Below are 16,751 nucleotides of genomic sequence, written 5' to 3'. Positions count from 1 at the left end.
AAAGCAGAACAGACAAATATTATCAGTTTCTCTTGGTGAAGCCAAGACTAGAAGCAGAAGCACTGTGGAAAATTTAGAAACAAAACAATTTAGCTTTAGATAAAATGATTTTGTGCTTACACAAAGTAAGTTTTTGAGTAAAAAATCAAAGGCCTATGAATTTATCTTATTTTGGAAAATTTGACTGGACAAAATCTGGTTTAAGATATCTTTTCGGTAAGGAAAGATTTCAAAACATCCTAAGAGATTATATAATTAAAGCCATGTGATTGTGTGTGTATAAATGCACAAAATCCATTAGGATATTTTTAGTCTGTAAACAAACTAGAGACCTTAATTTACAGACTTTTCTGCTGTCTCTTTCTAAAGTCTGATCTATATTTGTCTTCATTCAGCAGTTGATCAGTGCCTTCTCTTGGAGCCTATTTTCCATGTGACACTGGGAAATTCCGCTCTGGTTCTTTTTTCATGTGTTTTTCCTTTCTCTGTTCCTGCAATTTCTTGCAATTCATCACTTTCCTTGGGCATATTATACCTTAGCTTTCTTTGCTAGCAGTTTCCCATTTGTTTTTATACATGTCCTTCATGTCTTTTCTCTGTTTTTCAGGGGTTTTTAAAGGATTTTGCTTAAAGTTAAATTTCAGTTGAAATTCTTTTAATCTGAACCTTTGTATAAACTTCTCTTTAATCTCTTACCTCCCTATTCTTGTCCAAATTTGTGTTATCATGCATCTTTTTCCCCCTTATTCTGCTTTTTGCTTGGAGCAGCCATCCACATGCGTACCAACCTCCTTATTCTAAATCCCTTTTACCATAAAGTTTTATAAGGCCATTCAGCATGTGTCCACAGGATATAAACGTGTATTTTTAAATGTCTTTTTTTGTGTGCTGCATCCAGACCACCCTTTGTCTATCAAAAAATGTTATATATTTGCAAAACAGTCCATTTTCCTTGTAGTATCTTTGCTGTACCTTGTTAGAGTGAACAAGAGGAGAAATAGGCCTTTAACAAGCCTGTCAGCTGTGCTGTTATCTTTGCTAGTTTATGGAAATTTATGTTCCTGTCCTTGGGAGTTAAGGAAGGGAGTGACAAGCTGAAGGGAGTATATGGCTATTGTTAGTAAAATCTGAGGCCTTCCACTGCTTTGGGTCCAACTTTCATAAATGTTCTCTTGGGAAAGATTTTACAAAAATTCCAATCTAGGTCTTGTGGGAGTGAAAGATCCCATTTGATGAGGATTTGGTACCTCCTCATGGTATGGTAATGAGAGTGTTTGTTTAAGAGCAAAAGAGTGTGGGGGGGGTGAGGAAAACACTCTGAGGGGAAATATCTTTCAAATACCACTCTTATCTGTTATGCAGGTTTAAGGTGGTTTTTTTTTTTTTTTTTTGCACTGCAGATTTCTGCCCCCAAAGTTGTGCTAGCAAGTGTGAGGGTACTGTCCTAGTAGAAGCACTACTGCTAGCAAGTGAACCACCAAGATTGTATTTCCATTGTTTAAGTAGCAGGATTAATGTGTTTCTACTCTGCATGTCACAGAAACAGTTCATAATGTAGGAGCTGAACTGTTGCACAAATAGACCATATTTTCTTTAGATTTGTTAGTTCCTAGGACTGGTAACCCCACCCTCTATTGTGAAGTTCTGCATGATGTCTAATATTACAAGTATTTTATATAAAAATGTAGGTGTTTGATGGCATAGCAGAGTTTGACTGAAATGGTGGGTTTTCATTACAGGTATTGCACCCTGCTGTGGAATCTCTGGACCTCCGAGACTGTGATATTTCAGATAATGCATTATTGCAGCTTTATAACTGCAAGCAGCTGAAAAAAATCAACTTAAATTCTTGCAAGGAAAACAGATTTGGAATCACGTCAGAAGGTGTGTTATCTGTGCACAGATAACTGGGATCTTATTTCTGGCTTATTTTTCTTATTAGATTGGAATAAACTGCAAAGAAAATATCTAGGGTAAATATTGCTTTAAAAAATGCCCCATGCCACCCCAATACTAATTAAAAGTCTCTTCAGTGGTGTAAATTACAGGCCTGGAGCACTAATTATCTTAGGAGAGAGCTATCAAGTTACTCTTCTGCTAGATATCTGGTAAAACTGTGCTATGCTGAACATGTTTTCCACTTTATCTTAATTATTCCTTCCTCAAAACTTGTTCCAGAGCCTTTGGACATGGTGGTTATGTTAAAGAATGAATAATGCTGTCAAGTGTTGTTTCTTTGGCAGGAGTCATAGCACTGGCCTTATCCTGTCCTTACCTGCGTGAAGCGTCTTTCAAAAGGTGCTGTGATATAACTGACAGTGGAGTTCTTGCTCTTGCATTCAACTGCCAATTCCTACAAATAGTGAACCTGGGCAGCTGCTCAGGCATCATGGATGCATCTCTGCAGGCACTAGGAGAACACTGCAAATTTCTTCACAGTGTGGACTTCTCATCTACTCAGGTAGCTATGGTGGCAATTGGCCCATTGACTTGTGTTTGTTTCTTTTTTAAGATTCTCATGACAAAGTTCAAAGGGGATCTTGTTATCTCTACTCTTGACAAGATTTAGAACCACAGTTTACTTCTAATTTCTTCCTCTTAAGGAAAAGGAAAGGTATATTTTGCTTGTGGTAACTGGAAAAGTACACATTTTGGTATTACAGCACGTATGGTAAAGCAATGACAAACTTTTGTTAGAATCTGCCTAGGGGTTTTTTTCAGTAACTTTACTTAGTGCAGTCATTTTCTTTAAGTTGTAAAGTAATCCAAAATACTCCATTTAAAGAAAGTAGGATCTTGGACAGATTATTGCCTGCTTTCAGTTAGGACAAACTGATGTGGGTAATAATCTAGGATGTCAAACAATTCAAGCCCCTAGTAGAAGTAAACACTCCATAATTAAATGATTGTTTAGGAGTGACTGTGCTTTCTGAATGGCTTGTCAGAGTTTTGTTACAAAGTCAGCACTGAAAGAATGACATTTTAAATGTCAGAAATGGCAGGGAAGAGGATTTAACAACAGTATTTAGCATGAGAAGGGGGAAATGAGCTGCAAAAGCAATCCTGTAACATATTTCATAATTACAGTGAGATAATGTAGTGAGGGAAAGGTTTTTTGCAGTAAGTGTGGCATTCAATTGACACTGATGGTGAGTAATTATGTTGAATGTGAGTCCAGTACTGAGCATTCACAATGAAATGTCAGTTCTGGAAAACATGTAGGAGGTTCTTATTTTAGATACTATTCTTCTTTTGATTTTTCCCAAAGTAGGATGTCAAAAGAGTCTTAATATTTCATTTGGTAATTTTTTTTTATTGCCATTTAACTCTTATTTCTCCAGACCTCCTTCATTGCTTTTTTATTTCCTTGCCTCTCTTCCTTTATAGAGAATAGCTGTTTCCCTGTGTCTGTTTTAAATGAGATAAAAGCTTCTCAAGTAACTACTAGTTTACACTTTTTTTTTTCTTTACTTTTCTGCTAGGATTACTTCTTTCCCCAACCCAAATTGGTCTAGGTAGAGCAGAAATGCTTTTAAAATCTATAAATTAAAAGTGCTGTACTCTGACCATATTAGTGTACCCACTGTTAAATGAGACAAGGAAGCTGCAGAAATAGCAGTGACACAGTTGGAAACATCCTTGCAGAAAGCCAGGATGGATCACATGGCAGGAAAATGAAACAGTATTTAACAGAATGAAAAAAAACCACCTTGGATAATTTTCTCTACAAGTTTAGTTGAGAAGAAAATACTGTAGTGTTAAGTGTATTCATTGTTTTCAGGGAGTGAATAAATTAATGCCATTTCTGCTTCCAAATAGCTGTGTTTGAAAAAACTGAGCTTTAATCCATTGTGGTTTTTTCTCCAGGTAACAGATGATGGCGTTGTAGCACTAGTGAGTGGAACTTGTTCAAAGAATTTAAAGGTAACTGACTTAACCTAATAAAAAAGGGATGAACAAAAGAAAATACCTGCATTTTAAAATTATAATTATTGTTAGCAGCAGCATTACTTCTGAGGGAGGGTATTTACTGACTTTCATTTCTGTCCTCTTTCAAGATCCTTGGAGTTTATAAATTGGAAAGACTTTCCAATAAGAAATTTTTTTATTTTTACCTTCTGATCTCCAGAGTATATTTTACCAAATCCTAATTTCATTAGATTTGATGGTCTTCTTTCTGCATTTTTTTCTTGTATGTTATATTTATTGATAGGTAAGGCAATTTAGAGGAGGGGAAAAAAGTTGGTAATAATCCGTTTATTTATTCTGCTTTTCATCTTTTCCTAGCATGTAGTAGTTGTAGTAGTAGAGGTAGGAGTTGTACAGCTGCAGAGAAATGAAGAAAAGAGCAGGGTTTAGTCTAATCTTGAAGAAGTTCTTTGATTTCTTTTAGGAACCATGTAGGTAAATAGAAATACCAGGAGCTTCAGCAGAGGCTCATAAATCTTTCCTATTTTGGGAAACACCAGAATTTAGTTTGGGTTCTGTTCTCCTGGACAACCAGTTGGTAGGAGAATGTCATAGGCAAAGTGATGGGACTCAAACACCATTCAATCTCATTGAAGAGTTTTCTCAGATGTCTTAAATGGTACATGTGTGTTGGAAAAACTCAGGTTTATGTTTTTAGTTTAGATTCTTCACAGAAAAGCTGTCTTATTTTTCCTTAGGGTATTTTCCTGGTCTGTACAGGACCGCATATGAGGTCGATACACAGAGGTCATAATTCCTTCTGGTTGGGGGTCTCTGAAACTGGTTGGGCAAACGAAAGCTTTGCCTCTAAAATTCTCTGTGCTCTGACAGGCTGCTGTCATTCCTGTTTTCCTGACAGGAGATCCACATGGAGCGCTGTGTGAATCTGACTGATATCGCCGTAGAAGCCGTCCTTACTTGTTGTCCCAAGATACACATTTTTCTGTTCCACGGATGCCCACTGATAACAGGTAGGTCCAATCACACAGGGAGTAAGAAGATAATTAATTACTGATCATACCTTCTTGCTTTCTGAAAAAGCACACTAAGTAATCCCAAACAAACAATAACATACTAGATAAAATAATCATCGTACACTGAGATTTTCAAAGCAAGGTGAGAGTTTTGCTTTGAGATATGGCAACCTTCAGAGAGGGGATTTTTTTTTTGTTTGGGAGTTGGATTTTTTTTTTCCCCTTCAGCATGCTGATGAAGACCCAAAGACTTCATAGAAATGTTAGCATCTTAAACACCTGCTCTATTCCAAAAATGTGGAACAGCATCCATTCAAGACACAGTGGAATGGAGTAGGACAGCCTGTGGATATTTTAACTTCTGTTGGTTGGTGATGCTTTACAGTTAGGTGATTGGAGAAAGTGAAACGTAGATTTAAAAGAAACAAAGATTTTAGTTATAGGCTAGCTGTGTTGAAATTAGTTAGAATAAGAAGGAATTTGGGCCCAGCTAGAGTTAATTAAAATAGTTAAGAGAGCTGGACCTGAAACGGTTTTCAAGATGTTAGTAACTGATTACTAACTAATTGATTATTTGTCATTTGTATGTTTGTTTAGCTGTGCTTAGAACGAGGAACAGAAACATTGATAAGCTGGTCTAGGGAACAAGGACAATTACCAATTTCCTCCCTCTGTGAGAACCTATTCAAAAGTCACACAAGAGGAAATTTGGAGGTCACTAAAGTAATTAGGGTTGTTAAAGTTCAGAAAGGTGGAAAAGGTCAAAATGAGGGAGATGAGCTTACTTCCATTTATCTGGGACCACTGACCCAATTCAAGACCACCAATTCAATTTAGAGCACACACGAGGCATGCTTAATGACATTAAAGCTCATTTCCATACGAAGCAGAGAATGGGAGGTGTTATAGTTATGAATATGCATTTGTATTTTGGATATTCATAACTTTTGTGGATAAATAAACTCTATAACCATTTATACCTTCACACTGCATCTTAGGAAGCTATTCCACACAGCTGTCCAGTGCCAATAAAACATTCACTTTCTAACTCTAAACTGTTAGAGAGTTTTTGTCCGTCTCAGCTGGGTGTCGATATTAGATCAATATTCATATCTTGGTAAATCAAAAGAACCAAGAGGGTTTGGATTACTACAGATGTATCTGAAGTGTGATATTGTGATAGCAAGAGAAGCATAAATGCAGATGTATAATTCCTTTACTGTATTGTGTACCTAATTCCAAACACCACCTCTATATTCTGAATGAGTAACAAGAAATTCTTTTGTTCTTTTTCAGATCGTTCCCGAGACGCTTTAGAGCAACTCATCATATCAAACAAAATCAAGCAACTAACATGGACTGTTTACTGATTATTTATCCTGTACATGTGAGTGTCAAGTTTACAGGTGGGAGAGCTCCTTCAGCAAACAAGCATCTTGGAGAACTAGCTGGTGGCTTCTGTACCACCAGGTTGCATCCCTCCTGCTTCCCACTGGAGGTCTCCGTTGCCATTCCAGTCCTTGCCCATGAGCCTGGGCTTCCCCATTGTCTCTCCTTGGAGCCCTGTCTGTCTTGGTATTGATCATACTTCATTAAGAGGAAGGTTAAATTTTAATTAATATTACACAGAATATATTGCTCAGGCTTCCTGAAGTGCTGGATTTGGCTGCTACTTAGTATCCTTTAGCAATTTAGCTACATGTACAAACCCAGTTTAGGTAAGTCTGTGTTCTGAGTTTGTATTCTGGGATGGTACTTGCAACTAAAGTACTGAGCCCAAATATAACATTGACACACAGAAGTGTCTGTAAAGTTGGACGTTTAATCTAACAAAAATCAACAGACAGAACTGGTGAATGGAAGTGGCATTAACAGCAATACAAAGGTACTTTCAGTAGTAACAAAGAATCTCCTTTCACCATGTGCTTTTGCTAGGTCTGGAATAAAAAATGTTGGTACCTTTCTGTTGATGTTACTGATGCTGCAGATTTCTGTTCTTGTTTACCATCAAATACTTGCTGGATTTTTACACATCCAAAATTACAGCCTGTGAATGTGTAAACATAAACCTGCTTTGGAATTGTTATGGTTACTTTTCAAATTTCATAGTACCTATGACTTAAGAAAAGGATTTTATATATGGGCAAATATTAATTTGCTCTGGCTTTTGCCTGTGTTTCTACATGAAAATCCTTTTAGAGAACAAAACACTCATACTCATAAGCATATCTGTGAATGAAATAGGACCAAATGTAGTATCCGAGCACATAAATGTCAGGATGGTAGAGTGTATGTTTTGCTGTATGCAGTTGTTTATATATCCAGTGGCCCCCAGAAGCTGAAAAAAATCAATAAATTTATTGTTCAATTATAGTCATATCAAAAAATAATTTTTGAATGGTAGAATGAGTTTATTACATGATGGAGCAGTGCTCTCATCACAATTGTAAGTCATTTTCCTTGGCTTTCTTGAACCAGCATAACCTCTAGTGAGAGTTCTATGATTTCTGCATTAAGCTCCTTAATGCCAGCCATTTTAGCTTTGTAAGGGCATGGAGCACACTGGGTTCATCCTCTGGATCTGGAAATAGAAGAGTTTAGCTAGGGTGGTCTAACATGGATTTGATGACATTTGGAAACCTAAAGAGTTTAGGCAACCATAAGGAATATGTTTACCATTTAACTCTTGTCTTAACCACACTAAAGTATGGCAGAAATAAAGCAGTCTTATATTAATCTATTTAAAGTTCAAGTCTAATTGCATGGAAGGTATTTTTTGTTGCCGATATTAAAGGATATTATGATGTCTGACAATAATCTTGTTTCTTCTGTTGATTATATGGTTTATGAAAGTGCAAGTCTATTTAGAAAAGTTGTTCAGGTGTAAGTAAAAGCATATTTTTCAAGACCAGCGCCTAAATCCCTTACTCTTGGTGCATGTCTCAGCCCAGTGATGAATGTGTTCCTGTGGTCCCTGTGGGTGTAACTGCACCAGTACAAACCATTCTTGCAAGGAGGAGCTGATTTTGCTCCAGTAGCCACAAGCATCTGACAGCTGTCACTGCAGCAAATCTTTGCACCAGATAAAGGCCTAATAACCTAATCTACCAGATTTTATTTCCTTTGGGGGTTTTTTGCTAAAGAATAGTTTATTGTTATGGCCTGTGGAATCCCTGGGATCAATCAAGGCCCATCATTCCTTTGAACACTTAGACAATAAATCTGTGTTGCACTATTTTTGATATGGCAGCCCTGTGAAACAATGCTACTGCTAACCTCAGTGGCAAAGTTATCCTTTTTCTCCTTGCTAATATAACCTTGGATTTGTCATGTTGAACGCAAATGCAGCTTATACTGTGTCCTTAAGTGTGCCTGCAGATTTACCATCTTCCCCTACAGCTTCTTCTCAATGTGTAACTTAGGGCTACATCCTCACCTGGTGCTTTAAAAGCTGTACAACGCTGCAGCGAGGTAACACTGTGTATTTAGGTTTGAAAGTTTAACGTACATTACTTTAAATCCTTCACCATTAGAGCCTAAGTCTGCCCTTACAGTGTCTAGCATTTGCATAACTCTACTGGAATGTTTTTTGGTTTAGGTTAAATCACAGTAATTTTAAACAAATGTTTACAGGCACTGGGTGAAGTGGAAGAAGAACCTCGTGTATGTGCTTACTGCTTCATATTCTGTATTGTTTGGACATTGTTACTGTTGTCAGCCTTGCAGAATACTCACATACTGTTAAGAAGATTAAAGTTTGGAAGTTGGCTGTTTGGATAGTTCTGAAAACTTGTTGGATTGTAGAACCATGTACATCTGACTGTGCTCCTAAACCTCATACTTCATGAATACCATGGTTTTCTGAGTGAGTACCACACACCTTTTCACATTTGTAAGCTTCCACCACGTGACCTGGTCTTGGGATAGTTGTAGGTGCATTTATTAGTTCCCCATCACTGCTTGTTCAATAATTGACTGCTAAAGTTAACAGTTCCTGTAAGACTGCTCTGAAAGCATTGGTTTCTTCTTCAAATGGCTACAGCTACAGCATCTTACCTGAGGATCAGATTTTTTTTTTTGACCATGTTTAGCAGATAAAAGTGATTCTTAGTTGGCAGATAAAACTGAGCATGATTTTGGAGTTTGTCCAGCATCTCCTCAAGGGAAGAGCAAAATAATTATATCAGACTTTTATTCCCTGTTTTTATTTAGTTACCCTCTGTTTGTCACAGAAGTAAAGATTTCTTCATCCCTCAGCAGCTTCCCAAGATGGCAAATTGCCTGGTTTACCCTTGCAAAGGGTAATGTAGGAAACGTAGATCATTTGACCCCACTCTCCAGAGGATGAAGTTATCCCACAGCTGGCACTATTTAGTCACTTTCTATTTATTAAAGCTTTTACATTGGCTGGCAGTCAAGAAGCAGAGTTTATATTTGGGTGCAACTCCTACATAATCACTCTGGCAGTTTCAAGGAAGAGGAAATTTTTATTAGAGAGGAAAAGGGGGAGATTCAAATTAGTTACTTTGACATTCAGAGATATCCAGAAAAAGAGCAAGGCACTTTAAGTTGAGCATATTATGAGCTAACATAGTGGAGAATTTGATGAAGGACAGCAATAATTTTCTCTGTAAATAAGCTGCAAAAGCCTGTGGAAGCAGTGCAGTAGTCCTTCAGCCACAGCCCTGTCCCCACAGCAGTATGCTGGACATCCAAAACATTTCACAGTAATGTCAGCAAGACACAAATATACATGAGAAACGTCAAGCATGCAAACTCTTACATGGAAGTTGTCTGTAGATCTGCACTTCAGTTGCAGGCCTCTTTGAACACAGTTTGCATGTAGCTTTTACCTCAAATTGAGCAAAAGCCTCAGTGAGTATGATTGAAATCAGTCCACTGAACGTACAGTAATCTGCTTCACATTAACAAATAACGTTCCCTGCTTAATTTCCATTTGCATTTTATATACCTGCAAAAAGCCAACCAAGTGAGACAAAATCTCATAGAAAGCCAGCTCAAGAGTCTTCTAAGCTGTTTGAGGGTTGATAACTCCAGACGATACTTGATGTTAGCCCGTAGTTTTCTTGTCTAGTACACTCAGGAAGTGAATATTCTATAACTTTGTGTAGCTGACTGTGAATGCTGTGGCTTAAAAACTGATGCCTGCCAGGGTCACCAATCAGCACTTCAGTCTGGTGTATCCTGATGCACTTCTGCAGCCAGTGATGCAGCCCATCAGCAAGCTGTTCATCATAAAACATATCTCCTAGAACTATGAGGTCCCAGTTGCCAGCATCTGAATTAATGATGTTCTTAATGGTGATGGGGAAGGGATTCAGGTGGTTCAGTTCACAGTTCAAGATCATTGCCATTCCTGCAACTGAAGAAAAGTCAAAGGAAAATTAAAGTTACATTTTAGGATTCTGCCATTCAGCCCCTTTACATATTTCTTTGACACATTTTTCAATTTCATCTCTCAAATATTTTTGTTCATCCTATCTAGGGGGCTTCCACAGCTTTCATTATGAGTCAAAATCTAGCTTGAAGTGATGAAAGTTTATCCTCATTACACCAAGACACGGGGAAGAACTATTCCTAGGATGGATACCAATGGAAATCAATCATTGATTAATGACTTGAAGTAGAATATAATAACTGCCTTAATCTATGGATATACTTCCTTCCTAACTAATGAGTAATTCAGTTATGAAGAAACTGTATTCATAAGTCAATTACGGAAAGACAAAGTCTAGAAGAAAAAGGCAAAATCTAGGCCCTGATGTACATGAAAGCACAGGAAAATGCTATGGTTCTACAGGGAAGTCAACTTGCTGCTTTTGTGCTTGGAGTTCTTGTCCAAATCATACTCTCATATGTTGTCCATACTCCAAACCATTCTCCTACTGTGATGGTATATGGACAACACCTGACAGAAAATCTGCTGTTCTAAGGAGCTATGGAACCATACCTGGGCCAAGAGAGGCTGGTACAACCCAGCTTCCAATACTGGCAAAATCCATTCCTCTTTTTAGCATTCTTAGGATTCTGTTTGGAACTTGAATTTCTCCCAAATGGAGCGAAGAAAAGTCTGTGTTAAAGGTGCTTTAAAAATTAGTAAATATCTTTACACAGAGATGAAAAAAAAGGCCTTACTAGGGTCAATGTCATTGGCAAGGACTTGGGATGCACCACTCATCATAGCAGCTATTGCTGTTGCTCCACATCCACTTCCAAGATCCAGAACCGATCGCCCTTTAACCACATGTGGATTATCTAAAATATACCTGAGAAATAAAAGCTGTTAAAGCAGTGCATAAGATCATGCAAATTTCTCAGGTTTACATTACACTGCATAAGAGTTTCTTGCCAAACATGTAATGAAGTGTGGTACCTTAACACTATTCCACATGTGCAGCTGCCACAAAGCTCCTTATTTGTCTCTGATGATATAAAAAAATCAAGAACCATCATTTTTCTCCCTTATTCCTCCCCCACCCACAAACAAAAAGAAATTCAGCCAAGTAAGCAACATTTTATGTCAATCAGATCCTTCCCTGACAGGTGAGCTTATCTGTTATGTAGACATAAACTGGTAAGTAGACACTTCTAGGTAACTAGAATTCATCAGAATGCACAAGAAATAGTAAAGTAAGAATTTGTAGAAATTAAAAGCAATCTGACTGAACAAACATGATGTATTCACACTGAATATGGTGCCCACCGATCAACCTGGAACACTGCTTATGCAATTGCTTGGAAGAAGAGGAACTTCTCCTCTTTATTTTCCTGAGCCATGCAGACAGAGATGCAAATACTTTGAGACTGCTTAGCATTGTTCCTGAGTAGCAACGAGAAAAAGAACAGAGCTGTGGTGAGCAGAAAGGGGATCTTCATCTAACTGCTGACACCTGCCAAGAGAAATCCTGAGAAACCTTTAGGCTGGAAGTGGAGAACTGACAGAAGGCAGGCAACAGTTATTGTTAAATACTATGAATCATAATATAACCATTGCAGAGGGTTCAGAACTTTAACAACTGCCTTGAAATTCAGTTGGCTGCAAAGGGGAAAGGCCCATGTTTCAGGGAAAAGAGCCCTGGGTGAAATGAATTACTGCAAACTGCCATAATTTTGCTACCAATTTCCCTAACTTCTTTTGAAGTAGAAACAAGAAAGGGTTCTACATTTGTGTTCTCTTCTGACAGGGAGAGTGATGGCTGACTCTTCACACAGGGCTACTGGTAAGCAGAGCTTTTGCAGGGGGATTCCAGGGCAGATAACTGTAACAGAAATGTTAAGACTGGTGTACATTGGGAATGGATGTATGGAAATGTCTGGGCCTGGCAGGAATGGCACCAAAAGGCCTAGGAAGAGTGTCAAGTGCAGGACATTGGTGTTGAGGCTCAGCATCTCAGATGTTTAGCAACATTCCCCTAAGGCCATCACTCCTCTAAGGACAGCCCCTAGTTTACCAACAGGCCGTGGGATCTCCACAGAAGTGCTCTGTTTCTCCTTCCTAGGGGCTCTGCTTGGATTTGCCATGACTTTCCATTAGTAATTTGTGTAGGGCATGATGTGGCCCTAATGCTGCAAATGCCTTGTTCCCAAATGAGTGGTTACTGAGTTAGTGCTGCTGATTGTGGTGACTCAGGACAGCTGGATGCTGCTGTATCTCCTGGCACAGTGCACACAGTGTCTCTGCCCTCCTGGGTTAAGCAGCGATCTTGGGTTACACCAAGAGGAGTAGCTTGAAATAGGAGACTCTTGATGCTGTGGAAACGCCAGCTGTGAAAGGAGGACAGTTATGGAGGCAACCATATGTTCTCATGCTCCCTTTTTACTCTTCCAAATTACGCAGCTGATTTCTGACATTTCTCAGTACATCAAACCAGTGCATAGACAGACAGTAAGACAATAAAGTAGTGAAATGCCAGATAATTATTATTCCCACCCAAATATCTGAGCATATGAATCATATGATAACAAAATGTAGAGATTAACTTATCTATTTTATTTACCCCATGTTTAGAAGCACTCTAGTTCATCTATATGGCAGGATAATCAACTCATAACTTAACAGTAAGACTCATCTTTTACCTGGTCCAAACTGCCTTCTTATTTATGCTTTCTTGCAGAAAAACACTAATGCCCCAATTCAGATTCTTCCCTTTCATCTACGTGGGGACTCTGACAGCTTGTTCTCTGCTGTAAAAATTAAGATTTTTTTTTTTCCTGGTGTTTAAAGTGAGAGATTTGATTTTACAAAATAAAAGAACTCTTAACTACTTCTTGGGAATCGAGAACATTAAAGACATTTTGGCAGTCAGTGGCCAAAATCAAAATGTGGCTTCTGATGTGACTAAAATCCGCAATAAGTCTCAACAATAAAGCTACTGAAATCCCAGATGAGGAGAGTGATTCAGGCTAAACAGCACTCCAAGTGCATCAGCATTAAACTATTTTTCTCAACAGATCAGAAGCACATCCATACTCCTGTCTGTCTCCAACAAAAACCCACACATGTTATGACAAAACAGCAATCCTCTTGTTTGGAGTGATAGAATTAAGTACCTCACCAGGTTTTGATGACAACTGCACAGCCCTTCCATGGATCCAAATTCAGCCCCATTGTCAGCAAACGCATGGCCACTGAATATAACAAGTTTCTACTTAAAAGATACAAGTTATTTTACACAGCAGGTGCTGGAACTCGCTGCCGGCCAGCAGAAATTGGGACACTCCAGTATAAGCAGAGAGGAGATAATGCACCCATAATAGCAAACACACATCACTAGGAATTGCTACAATCAGAGCCAGGTCTGACATCCTGGCACGCTGGAATTACCAGCTGCGGTGAACTGTGCTGCGTACCTGGAGAGGGCTTGGCCTCCTGGCCAGTAAATTGCCCAGAAGGGGTCCCCATAAGGCCAGAGATCAGGTTTTTCTCTCCAGAACCTGCAGCGAGGGGTGAGGAGGCGCAGCCGGATCTCTGGTGTGAGGTGCCCGCTGTTGGTGACCTCGGTGTTCTCCTCCAAAAACGCTCTCACCTCGGGGTCCAGAGACTTGCCCGCGCTCCAATGGCAGCAGCGCTTCCAGCGCAGAGAGGGGCCTCCCCTCCTGCTTCTCCAGACCTTGCCAAGGGCGTTCTGCCTGCCCAAGAGGAGCAGCCTCTTCCAGCCACGGAAGGCCATGCTTCCCCAAGACACCAGCCTTCCCCAGGAGAACTCGGAGCACAGCTTATCTGAAGCAAGTGATGAGGCACAAAGCTTGAAACAAACTCACAGGGTGTTGTTTTTGATAGCGATGGATGACAATTCCTGAAAGGAGAAAACCACTATGTGAGTGATGTTTCTTCAGTGACTTCAAGGTTTGCACGACCAGGGACTTTAAGAAGAGGAGGTCCCTGTGCTCTTGTGCCCATAAACACATGCCTTGCCCTTGCCCAGTCTTAAACCTGAAAGAAGTGGTATTCAAGGAGGAAGATATCAAGGGATCCATTCAGAACTCTAAACTTATCCAGTGAGAAACAACCAGTTAGTGGGACAGCTGATAGAACTAAAAATTAACTGTGCCACCTTTTAACACATCTCTCCCTCTGCCCTGGAGATATACACACAGCAATCTACTCCCATTTAAGGTTCATCCACTGAATCTTCAGATTTTACAGGAAGACTCTGGCATTGCAGGGCCTGTGGACATAGCAATGGTTATCAGTAGGTAGTTTGAAGAGACACCATTAATTACCAGTTTTATAATGGTGATGAATCTTTTATACAAAAGCATCTTTTTAAAGGCAAGCAATTAAAGGATTTCCTCTCTCTCCCTAAGATTTATCGATCAAGCTCTAAAATTGGTAAAAATAGAAAAAAATCCCCAAACCTGATCTTAACCAGAGTAGTCCCAATTCATTGCATATCAGTCTGTATTTTAAAGGATTGGTTAGTCTTATGGTGCAATAGTCTCATGTGGATGCTGTCAGCTGTAGGAGAAAGCAGACCTCCATCCCTGTAGCCCACTCTGAGAAACTATATAAACATGCTCCAAGCTGTATGAAGAGAGACACGGAATCCAACACATTTAAATCAAGTTTTTAAAAGGTGATGCATTCAGACTGGACAGCCTTCTCACACCACTCAAGGTGTGCAGTACACTTCACAAAAGCAGTGAAGGAGAATGAAAGATTGGTATGTCAGAGTTTCGATTCATTTAAGAAACAAGAGAATGGAGAGTGGAGAGCCACAGCACTGCATTGAGAGGCAAAGGAAGAGCCTCTCAGCACTTCATCACCAAACTTTCCTCACCCTCCATCTCTTGCAGACCCTGGGCCTTTCCTATTCTGATCCTGCAAGTACACTCACCAAGAAGTGGTCTGAAGGGAGAGGAAATGTTTTCTAGCCTTCCTGCTTAGATCTCCTTCACCCATCCTTTAGTATTTCCATATCCTTTTTCCTTCCCCACCTTGCTCTCTAATTTCTTTTCAATAACTCAGACTTCCTTGCTTCAGGGCACAGCTTTTGAACCTCCCCTGAGACTGATGACCAGAGAAGCATTTCAGGCCTGTGCTCCCACAGCAGTAAGACTACAAGTACAAACAGACAAGAAACTGAACTCATTGTTTTGCAATTGTTTTCTCTCTTCTGGAGGTTTTCACAAAACAGCAGAATGATGCATGAAGAAAAACAACTTTCATCCCACCCCTGACAATTTTTTACAACAAAAGAATCATGGACATCTTCACCATTTGAGAGCTGTGCAGGTTGTCCTTTACTAGACAAAGGGACAACAGGAAGAATATGCCAATGAAACAGTCTTAACACTTTGTATTTCATTAGATCAGTTTTTCTTTATTTGTCTGTATCTTTAGAAAAAATTCACACATTTTTAGTGGTATTTTTGTTGTGTGCTGGCCTCTGCTTTAAGTACTGGCTTTAGTTTCATCACTTACTAAAACATTAAGCTGTGAACTTCACACTTTGTTGTTTAGGCTGATACTCTCACTAAATCTTTGTTTAAATCATTGGCTAAAGGCTTTATGTTTCTATTACAAATAAATACACAAAATCAAACATTTTGCATTTTTCCACACTGGAGAATGCCATTCAGCAGAGTCCATGTAATTAATGAATGCAATTAGCAAATGCCTTCCTTCTTGAAGGCAGAGCTCTATAATCCTCATCTGCCTAAGGGAAGCATGATGTTAACTGCAATCAATCGGAGAGATAAATCTTGTCAGCAAATGCTGTATGCTGGCTTTTCTCCATGAATTGCTGCAAATTAGCAGGTCTGAGATTCTGTAGCGTTTATTTTGCATGGCCTGTCACGATGGTTACTCTCCTGAAATTAATCATCGGTAGAGAAACACCTGCCAAGAGCTCTGTGCTCAAAATGCCAAACTGAGCTTAAGCGCGTAGTGAGGGAAGGCATCAGGATGGATATCCCTGCGTTTGACACTCCTGGCCCACCCGTTTTACTGGGAATAAAATCAGGATGAATAGCAGGATGGATAGCCCTGCATTTGACACTCCTGGTCTGCCCATTTTACTATAAATCATAGTATCAGGGGGCAAGGAGAACTTGGACAAGAAGAAAAAAACGTAGCCAAACCCACAAGAAAAAACCCACCTCCAAACCAACCCCCCCAAAAAAACCCCGAACCCCCAAACCAACCCGCAATTTCTACGCAATTTATGTTGGGTTTTGTTTTTGTTTTTTTTTCAGGCAGCAAGAGCCTTCCAAAGCCCAACCACACCGCCCCACTTCCCCTCGGGGGATGCCAGTCCTCCCAACGCCCGCTCCTGCGACGGGGGC

At 39.4% G+C, this 16,751-nt stretch overlaps 2 protein-coding genes across 2 annotated transcripts in view; one reads left to right on the top strand and one right to left on the bottom strand.

Moving 5' to 3' along the window:
- The window catches only part of AMN1 (antagonist of mitotic exit network 1 homolog), an 11,671-nt gene extending 2,955 nt beyond the window's left edge, over positions 1-8,716 (top strand). Inside the window, exons 3-7 of the mRNA XM_017740017.1 lie at positions 1,740-1,884; positions 2,244-2,461; positions 3,868-3,924; positions 4,829-4,940; positions 6,240-8,716. Of these exons, the coding sequence (XP_017595506.1) occupies positions 1,740-1,884; positions 2,244-2,461; positions 3,868-3,924; positions 4,829-4,940; positions 6,240-6,313 (606 nt within the window). The 3' untranslated portion in view covers positions 6,314-8,716. The remainder of the gene's footprint in view (positions 1-1,739; positions 1,885-2,243; positions 2,462-3,867; positions 3,925-4,828; positions 4,941-6,239) is intronic.
- Positions 8,717-9,309: 593 nt separating this feature from the next.
- On the bottom strand, positions 9,310-14,747 carry ETFBKMT (electron transfer flavoprotein beta subunit lysine methyltransferase). Its single transcript, XM_008638106.2, has 3 exons — positions 13,815-14,747; positions 11,100-11,230; positions 9,310-10,326 (listed from the first exon to the last, which is right to left on the bottom strand). Exons 1-3 carry the CDS (start codon positions 14,132-14,134, stop codon positions 9,962-9,964), a joined length of 816 nt encoding a protein of 271 aa, XP_008636328.1. The 5' UTR covers positions 14,135-14,747; the 3' UTR covers positions 9,310-9,961.
- Between the last annotated feature and the right edge of the window lie 2,004 nt (positions 14,748-16,751).

This window comes from Corvus brachyrhynchos, unplaced genomic scaffold (genome assembly GCF_000691975.1).
Source record: "Corvus brachyrhynchos isolate BGI_N302 unplaced genomic scaffold, ASM69197v1 scaffold27, whole genome shotgun sequence".
Taxonomy (NCBI): domain Eukaryota; kingdom Metazoa; phylum Chordata; class Aves; order Passeriformes; family Corvidae; genus Corvus; species Corvus brachyrhynchos.
Note: the sequence above shows the minus strand (reverse complement) of the source record. Positions and strands in the feature narration are given on the sequence as shown.